Raw genomic sequence first — 9,363 nt, 5'->3', positions numbered from 1 at the left:
ACAGCACTCTAAGCAGATTTCTCTTGGTGCATCTGTTGCAAACACCCGGCCCGTCAGGTACCACCTACCAAGAGCCTGGGCCTGGTTTTGGGTCTGGGTCTGGGTCTGGGTCTGGGTCTGTCCGAGGTAAAAGGAAGTTTTTCCTCGCCACTGACGCTCTGTTGATTGCTCTGGAGGAAACTACTAGAACTGTTGGGTCCTTGTAAATTCTGGAGTGTGGTCTAGACCTCCTCTATCTGTAAAGTGTCTCGAGATTTCTTTTGCGCCCACCCATTGCCGCAACCTATAATCTAGGGTGGCAAAACACACACAGAGCAAAGAAGACACAGATAAAGTAAAGATAACGTTGTCAGTAACCTACCGGTTATAAGCAGACTTGGTATGTAATGACATACTAATGTTCTGTGTTTTTAGCTGAGCTGGACCTGAGAATATTCAGTTAAATATGCTGTTTTTAAATAAGGAAATTAGTTTGGTTGCAATATTCAGTAACTAGCAAAACAGTCTAAAAAATAGTGATAAGATCGTGGATCATCATCTAGTAAAGTTTTTTTTTTAGTGGTAGAGCAGTTCCTCATAATGTCTGGTTAAGTCAGTTACCAGCTTTTTGAGCAAGGGGGGCTGGGAGTGTGCAAAATAAGTTATATTATGATTGTGTCGGTATTGTAGTCAAGACCACCTAAGGTCTAGGTCCTAAACCGAGAGCAAGGGATCACCAGGACCAAAACTTTGAAGGGTTCAGACCGAGTCGAGACCAAGACTTTGAGAGGTTGAGACCGAGTCGAGACCAAGACTTTGAGAGGTTGAGACCGAGTCGAGACCAAGACTTTGAGGGGTTGAGAGCAAGACTTTGAGGGGTTGAGGCCAACTTAAGACCAAGGCTTTGAGGGTTTGAGACCGAGTCAAGACTAAGACTTTGAGGGGTTGAGACCGATTCAAGACCAAGACTTTGAGGGGTTGAGAACAAGTCAACCCCAAGACTTTGAGGGGTTGAGGGGTCGGGGAGAGGGGGGTTAACAGCAACAGATTTCAAATAAAAAATGAGTTATTGGTTGCATTTGAAGCCAGAAGTTTAACATACAATCACAGCAATGCTCTTAGCACATAAAAACTAGACAATGTACGGGCAGCTTAGTGATATCCCTTGAAATAAAATCCTGAGTCTTCTACATCTGAGACCGAAACAAGGCCAAGTAAAAATGCGGATACCGAGACCTTCAAAAAAGTCTTAAGACCAAGAGCAATCTTGAGTACTACAACACTGGATTGTGCATTGATTGATTTAGACAATGTTTACAGCCAACCTCTTTAGATATGAGTGGTATTATCCTTTTTTTATTACAACTACGCTAACACAAGGAACTGCTGAAAAGTGGTTGGAAAGCAGCATTTACAGAATGAAGTGCTTCTCACTTGGAAAAATAGGGTGCTGCAACAAAGAAAGGTAGAACGTATGGCTGAACAAGCTAAATATTTAACAAGTGATGGTTATAAATGTGGTGGTAGATAGTAGTTTGAGACAGTACTAGCACTAACATTAGGATTAGTCTGAATGAAGCTCTTTGAATGTGTCTGAGAAGTGTGTATATAAGTACTGTTTGCTCATGGTGACAGCTGCTATAGCAACTCATTACGGAAACATACTCAATTTTTTATTGTGAACACTAAATGTCAGTGAATCACAAAGTTGTGTTTATTCTCCAAATAAATAGTAGTGGGGGAGATGTCAAATAAACGCTGTGTGTGGGCGTAACTGAGTGTACACCAGAGGAAGGGTTTCGGATAAAGATGGTTGCGGATGGTTTTTCCTGTTCTTTTCTTCACCCTGGATTCCTAACATTTCTATCTTCTTTTTGACTAAATAGTGCATTTATTTTTCAAAGTGTAGCCTACAAATCAAGCAACAATCACCATAACTCTAAGAGTTAAAAAAAAACTTAGTTTACTGTGTTTTTTTAACAAAAACAGTTGAATAATAGAGTTCCAACTACTACACACGCACATACATAAACACATTAATTGCTTTACATGTGTGTAGCTTAATCAAGTATACACAAAGTATACATTACCACTGATCTTTGTTAGTTAATGTGTGATCTTAAGAGTAAGTTCATAATAGATGTTACTTACAAAAAAGGTACTAACGCAACATGAGCTGCCGGTTTCATACATTTCTAGGACATCACCCTCTCTCTGTGAAACAGGAATGATAGTGTTGGATGCAAAGCTGAAGGCATTGGCAATATACTCTTATAATGTCATGCATGTTGTGAGGTGTCCATGTAATACAGTGTATTAACCATGTTGTATTCTGTCTCTGTCTCAGGCTGTCCACCACCCAGAATGTAAACAGCTCATATTGTGTTGGCTCTCCTAAGCAGTACCAGCTCTGTCCAGACCAGGTATGAGGCTACAATTATATTGATACTATATGGATTCATTCTCTATTAAGTCCTTAACCCTTGTGTTGTCTTCCTGTCAACCATGAAAAAAAACATTCTGGTTGCTTTTTTTCAACATTATTATCGATATTTCCGACTTTTTGGTCACTTTTTTTAATGTTGTAGGTGCTTTTTTAAAATGTTTTTTCCAAGGTTTATTGATATTTTTGATGTTGACATTTACAAAATTTATTTCAATGGCCCATTTTTTGTGAATAAAAAAGAATTTGGGTCAATTTGACCCAAGGACAACCTAAGGGTTAAGTACACAGAGGGTAATGCAGTGGTTCCCAAAATAAATATATTTATTTATATTTCATCATATAAATAAATGATGCATGGTTGTGCTGCACTGCTAGCAAAGCATGGACACGTTTGTGAAAGGACTGCTGGGTACATGTGAGCCAGATGACGAAGCTGCACCAAACACCACAACTACCAAAACAAAGGCAAGAAAATATGTAGCGGTGGCCACAATTTAATCTAAGGAGCTGGATTTGACTGCTTATCTCCCAGTCGAATCCCATTGTGTCTCATTGACTATCCCTTTGCGGAGAGAAACAGCTGATTGGTGCGCAGTCCTCTCTCATTCTTTCTCTGTCTATTTCTCCCCTTCACAGAGAAACAGCTGATCTCAATTCAGAAGGGTTTTATTGGCTTGTAAAACATGTTTACATCGTCAAAGCATGTGTGAAATAAAACAGCAATGTGCATAAAAGGACTTTAGGAACAATCTACTTGCCTAAACATTGTAATCAAATACATCAATGTAAATAGGTTAAATTTAACCAAAATAAACATAAAGGCCTATATTTTTCATACATCTACAAAAGGGGGGCCTGCTGAAAAGGTTTGGGAACCACTGCCTAATGGAAGAAACTAGTGAAAAACCAACAAACTCCACCCGTTAAGCTGCAAGTGTCCTTTTCTACATGTGTTTGTGTATATTTTGTTTTGTGTTTTAAAGCCCTGTCCCAGCCCAAGTGTGAGCTTCAAACAGCACCAGTGTTCCCAATTCAATTCAAAAGCCTTCGGAAGAAGACACTATCAGTGGATACCTCTTTACCCAGGTATAATATCACTTTATTAGTCTTTGTTCCAGTTTTTGTCTGGTCAGTCTGGTATCAATCTTTAACACAGTCTATGGAAACCACAGTGCCCTGGTGTGGCCTCCCTCCATACTGTCTCAGCTGTCTATACTGGCCATTAACATTCACAACATGGCTGCTGTCCTTTCTTGAATAAAGTAAACTGTTGTGTGAAAGATTGAGTTTACTCATCCACCACTTTGTTAGTTGAGTTTATCAGTTTATATATCATACTTTCTGAAAATATGCCAGATTTTGACCAGAAAGGATAATTTTCATCTCTAGTCCGGCAAAAGTTAAAAGCGAAACATACGAAAACAAACAGTCTGCAGAGAGACAAGAGAGATATCTCTCATGTCACACAGAACCAATTACAGACGCCATTACAACACAATGTAGAGTTGGAGCAGCTCTTGCTCTAAGGATAACAATGACAAAGCAGACAACAAACAACACACGTTTCTCTTAATGATGTAGAGGACTGATAGTTGGCACAGTGTCTTATTTAAGTCGTTCCAACCCTGGGGGGCTCTAGCAGAAAAAGCAGATTGGCCAAAACTACTTTGTCTCCTCGGAGTAAGACAATCTCCTCTAGTTCCACACAGTGAAGAAACGGCAGCACATCTCCTCCTCTCAAGTCCCAAGTTAAGGAAGACAAAACACTGTTGAAAAAGGCTTTGCGCCAAAACGTGGCAGCGTTGATTTATTGACAATTAAACAAGTGAAATGATTTGAAATGAAAGGATTTTTTCCTTGATAACTCGCTACCCTTTCTTTATTTTTTGGAACATGCCTATTAGATTTTGGGGTTAGCGCTCCACTGAGAATCTCCATTGTCGAAACGCAAACTCCTTTTTTCATCTCAGTCTCCTCTAGTTGTTGCTCTTGTAGTCGTACTAGGGAACCGATATGATGATGAAATGATAACCACATGTAACTAATTGAATTTTCTGGACGTCATTGCACAGAATATTATATATTATGATGTCATTAAAGTAAACGTCTTTTTAAATATGTAATTTCTTGTGTAGCTGATTACATCAGCATCTCCAATAAGCCCTGTGACCTGCAGTGTACAACCATCGGCGGTGAGAGACAGCTGCTAGTCCCCGCCCACGATGGCACATTCTGCAGCGATGCCAAATACCACGGAGTCTGTATAGAGGGAATATGTCAGGTAACCTAACAAGAAACAGATGCGATTTTGATTTTTATGGAAGAATTACTTATGTGAATTTAATTGAGCTTTTTTAAAAACATTTAGCTAATGTTTCTCTTGTCTTCAGATGAGAGAAATCCACTTAATAACTTAAATATGACCTGAGTGTTTTCAATTTCAATTTCTCTTCTCCTCCAGCCGGTAGGTTGTGATGGAGAGCTGTACAGCACTAAGACAGTAGACAGATGCGGAGTGTGTGGAGGCAACGGGACATCTTGCCAGCGCATCTCTGGTTCATACAGGAAGGCACTCGCACAGTTAGGTAACACACTCACACAAACACATGTTGACAGATGTGCATACCAGTTTGAATTTCATTATTCATGAGTCAAGTTACCTAGTGTTGAATTTGGTTACAATGGCACAGCAAACACTACATACTGTGTGCTGGATCAACATTTCTTTTCTTTTTTTAAGTTATTTTTTGGGGCATTTTTAGGCTTTTATTGAGAGGATAGCTGAAGAAATGAACGGGGAGAGAGAGGGGGGAATTACATGCAGCAAAGGGCCGCAGGTTGGAGTCCAACTTGGGCCCGCTGCGTTGAGGAGTAAACCTCTATTTATGGATCAACATTTATATACCACTCTTCAGTCAGCCGTTGCCTTTTGAAGGTTTTTGGGGTCTTCAGCAACCCTTCTCATCCAAATTTTACAGTAATAAATTCTTGCAGAATGTCTTGACCTAGACGCCTGAAACATAGACAAAGAGGTCTGTCTCTATAGAAGTCAATGGGAAAATGACCCTACGTCTCAATCGCTAGTTTCAAGTCTTCTTCAATACAGCATGATGTTCATTTAGGAAATTATGGTCACATTTATTTTAAAATAGACAATAAAGCAGGGGACGCTTTAGGGGCGACACACCGACCTGTCAATCATGACAGAGGCTTAACAATGCTAACCAGGACACTGTGTGAGTACATTAAAATAGACCTGAACTATTTTTTTGGTGTTGTCCGACACACACACACACACACACAGTACACTAATGTTAACAGTACTGACAGTAAGCTACTTAGCTAGCAAGCATTATAGATTGCAGTTTGCTTACGTTAAATGCTAATTTACATAGCAAGGCTTTACTTTTAACTTAAAAAACAAAACATCCAGTACAGCCCAGACAGGAAATATGGTCTCTGCTTACACTTAAAGGTGCACTATGAGTTCCTGCATGGTCACTTCTGTCGACGTTCAATGTAAATTCAAAACAAAACAGAGCAGGCTAGCCTCTTCACCCATGTTTCCGTAACTGTCATGAATGTCCTAACTTCTTCTTCCCCCTCCCCCAACCATCTTGTCGGTGATTGGCTGGAGCGGTTTGTTGTATTGAGGTGCACAGTTGTGTCCCTAGTGTTTATCTCCCGGGACAGACAGTGTACACAGGAGGCCGGCAGCTAGCAGATCAAGGAGAGATGCCTACAACTTGACACAAAAAATGAAATTGCGCTGAAACCATGGAGGAAGTCATAGCGCACCGTTAATACTAAACCTTGTAGTAATCCAGTAGTCTCGCTGTTAGGGTGTCTGTCCTCAAATCCGACACTTACACGGCTCTTGAACTAATGGGGACCCACGTCTGAAAAGAGCAGGCGAGTCAGGCACTGCCACGATGGCTCTTTAGAAACCTATGGATGACGTCATGAAGACTACGTCCGTGTTATAAGCAGTCTATATGTCTCAACAGAAACACGCATTTGTGACATTTTTGCCATGTCTTCTTTCCCATGTAGTACACAATTGTGTTACACTGTTTCCTGATGATTAGTTTACACCTGACAATCGTGCCTGTGTGTGAAGTAGGTGTTTTTTTTGTCATCAGGCTACGTGTTCATCACCAACATCCCAGCTGGAGCTTCAGACATTCAGATCATAGAGAGACACAAGACGGAGAACATCCTGGGTGAGAACCTACAACTTTTTTCAGGTCAATAAACTGGGTATAAAACCAAACGACTTAAAGCAACATTTAACCCTTGTGTTGTCTTACCATACACCACCATTATTATCGCTTTTTCCAACATTTTATGTCACGTTTTCAATGTTGTGGGGGCTTTTTGTGATGTTTTTTTCCAGAGTTATTTGATATTTGTAATGTGGACATTGTCAGCGCTTATTTTGAAGGCTCATTTTTTTATGAAAATGGGTCAAATTTTAACCGAGGACAACATGAGGGTTAAAGAACAAAAAGGACTACTGTAACAGTGGTTGTAGGACGTTTTTTATCATTTCTACTATGATTATATGAAATACGTAGGCTAAATATGATCTGGACTTAAATTTCTTGTTTGGATCTTCTTGTCTAATTCTAATAGGTCTTAATTAATCTGTGGGTTTTTTTGGGGGATCGTGGAGTCTGAGTTTTGAATATCACTGTCTTAGTCCCTTACGCTGATGTTTCCCCTCTTATCTAGCCCTTTCAGATGAGGCTGGTCATTTCTTCGTCAACGGAAACACTCTGTTTGACAATCCTCAAAACTTCCATGTGGCAGGAACTGTGTTTAAATACAGACGTCCAAGCAATATCTTCTCTGCTGGGCTGGAGTATATTATTGCCCAGGGACCAACACTTCAGGGCCTGAATGTTATGGTAGTACACACGCACACACACACAAACAAAAAGTATATGTGTCTCATTTTACTTTGTCTGGATCAGTGGAGATCCATTTCCAGATTAATTGCCAGACATCTGGTGCGTGGCTTGCTCCCAAGGTGTCCCTCACCTTCTGCTCTCTGTGTGTTGCCGTTCTCAAAATCCCTTTTGCTTCGGGAAACAAACGTCCAGCTAGCAAGCTACACGCTGAAAATAGCAGGTTTGACACAAATTTGGATCATGCAACAAGGCAGACCTGCTTGGTTCTTTTGGGGAATGATTCTAAAGAATTACAAAGAATAAGTTCACGGCGTCTACTGTTTAACTGGGACGTTTTGTGTATGAAGTACACACGGCGTTACACTGTTATGAGCTAATTACTTTTAACCATGTATCCAGCTATTATAAATAAATGTGTCAACAGTTAATATCATTGGACATAATATTACATGTGGCATTTTCTTTTGCGGTGGGCAAATGTTCAAGTTCCTTCCTGAGACATGTTTACAGGGCCACCGTCGCTGCGTCCGGAGCTTGGCGCCGCCCAAGACAATTGTGATTTGGTTAAAAGACATGCAAACAACCAAGACAGTGTTTTAAGCCCCCAACATTGCCTGACAGGCACTATGATTAGGCAATGGTTAGGTTTAGGGTTAATGTAAATGTTGGGGTTAGGTGCCTTGGAGTTGACATTGGGGGCTTAAATCACCAATCCCATCTACCATCCCAGAATGAATCTGATGTGCAATGCAAGACCACATTTTACTATAATAATTACTTAAATTCAAGTATGAAGTCATTAACCTGTGATTTTCTAATTGAACATGCAGTACTACAACCTGAATGGGAAGCTCCCACACATCACCTATGACTACACCATCCCCTGCACATCTCATGATATTACTGCGGCCAAAAGCATCACCAGAGGCCCCTCCCACTTACATCTTAACCTCACCTATAACGAGGAAAATGATAATGTCAGAGAGGTTCAACTCACAGCGAAGAATCACAGCAGAGGGAGTGCGACATCTGTCCATCACTTCACCGCCCAGCTGGGAGCTGGTGGCCAATCACATGTCCAGCTGCAGGACGAGGATGAGAAGGAAGTAGTGGAGATTAGGACCCCGAGCCCTCCACCACCCGCCGCCATGTTGGTCTACAGACCGGCTGATGTCACCAGTCATGTGTTCAGCCACAATGATGTTGAGGAGCAAGGACTTCCAGTACCGTCTGACTACCGTGAGTCACGGATGGATCTGTCTTCTAATAACACCTGCTTTTGGTTGGTCTGTTAGTCACCTGACAAATAATCTATCATGGAGTAAAAATGGGCATAGCTTTCAAAATCAATTATGACATTGTCTTTGTGACATACAGTATATTTGATTGATATAATTATTTGTTTATTGAAAGGATCCCCATTAGCTGATGCTTCGGCTTCCTGGGGCCAAAAACAACATTAAATCAGTCAATATTGAAACGGAAAATATTAAAACATTTCATGATACCTACAAGAAAAGAAACATAACACACTCTAATAAGTATAACACAAAAACTAAAATAATAAAGGGAAATGAACCAAAAAAAAAGTATCTAAATAACTAAATGATATTACAGAACATGACACATGGGTTTAGAGTTAACGTCTAGCTATCTCAGCTGAGACATTACGAGGTATAAAACCTCCGGATACAACATGTAAATGTAAAAGACGTATTTTTTCCTTTGTTGGAAGCAGAACCTAAGAATGGCACCGTCCGTTTGTCCAACACTGCATGATGACTACTAAAAATTAATTTTTGTGGCATCTAATTTTACATTAATGTACTCCATAGCTGGTTCTAGATTTTTTGGGATATCATTATTTGAGGTTTTGACAAATAGAAGGGCTGCAATCAATCAAGCACTTCCCATTTGTAGTAGATACTGGTTGGTTTATTACCAAAATTGTCAGTAACCTCTTGGTGTTGTGGGCCTGTCTGCCTGCCTGTCTGCTTGTCTGTCTGTCTGTCTGTCTGCTTGTCT

General features: G+C 40.4%; 1 protein-coding gene across 7 annotated transcripts in view; it reads left to right on the top strand.

The window, feature by feature from the left end:
- Nucleotides 1–9,363, top strand: part of si:ch211-267e7.3 (ADAMTS-like protein 2) — a 26,442-nt gene that overhangs the window by 6,896 nt on the left and 10,183 nt on the right. For 6 of the 7 annotated variants that reach the window (XR_004658849.1, XM_034888511.1, XM_034888510.1 and 3 more), the window contains exons 4-10: nt 2,327–2,402; nt 3,409–3,511; nt 4,561–4,706; nt 4,887–5,010; nt 6,568–6,672; nt 7,160–7,335; nt 8,169–8,577. Coding sequence is in view for 6 of the 7 variants with exons in the window: in XM_034888511.1 (XP_034744402.1) it covers nt 2,327–2,402; nt 3,409–3,511; nt 4,561–4,706; nt 4,887–5,010; nt 6,568–6,672; nt 7,160–7,335; nt 8,169–8,577 (1,139 nt within the window). In the remaining variant the exon portion in view is untranslated. The remainder of the gene's footprint in view (nt 1–2,326; nt 2,403–3,408; nt 3,512–4,560; nt 4,707–4,886; nt 5,011–6,567; nt 6,673–7,159; nt 7,336–8,168; nt 8,578–9,363) is intronic. The other variant, XM_034888512.1, reaches the window with a different exon arrangement.

Source organism: Etheostoma cragini, chromosome 12 (assembly GCF_013103735.1).
Source record: "Etheostoma cragini isolate CJK2018 chromosome 12, CSU_Ecrag_1.0, whole genome shotgun sequence".
In the NCBI taxonomy this organism is placed as follows: Eukaryota; Metazoa; Chordata; class Actinopteri; order Perciformes; family Percidae; genus Etheostoma; species Etheostoma cragini.
This window is presented reverse-complemented; position numbering and strand designations above follow the sequence as displayed.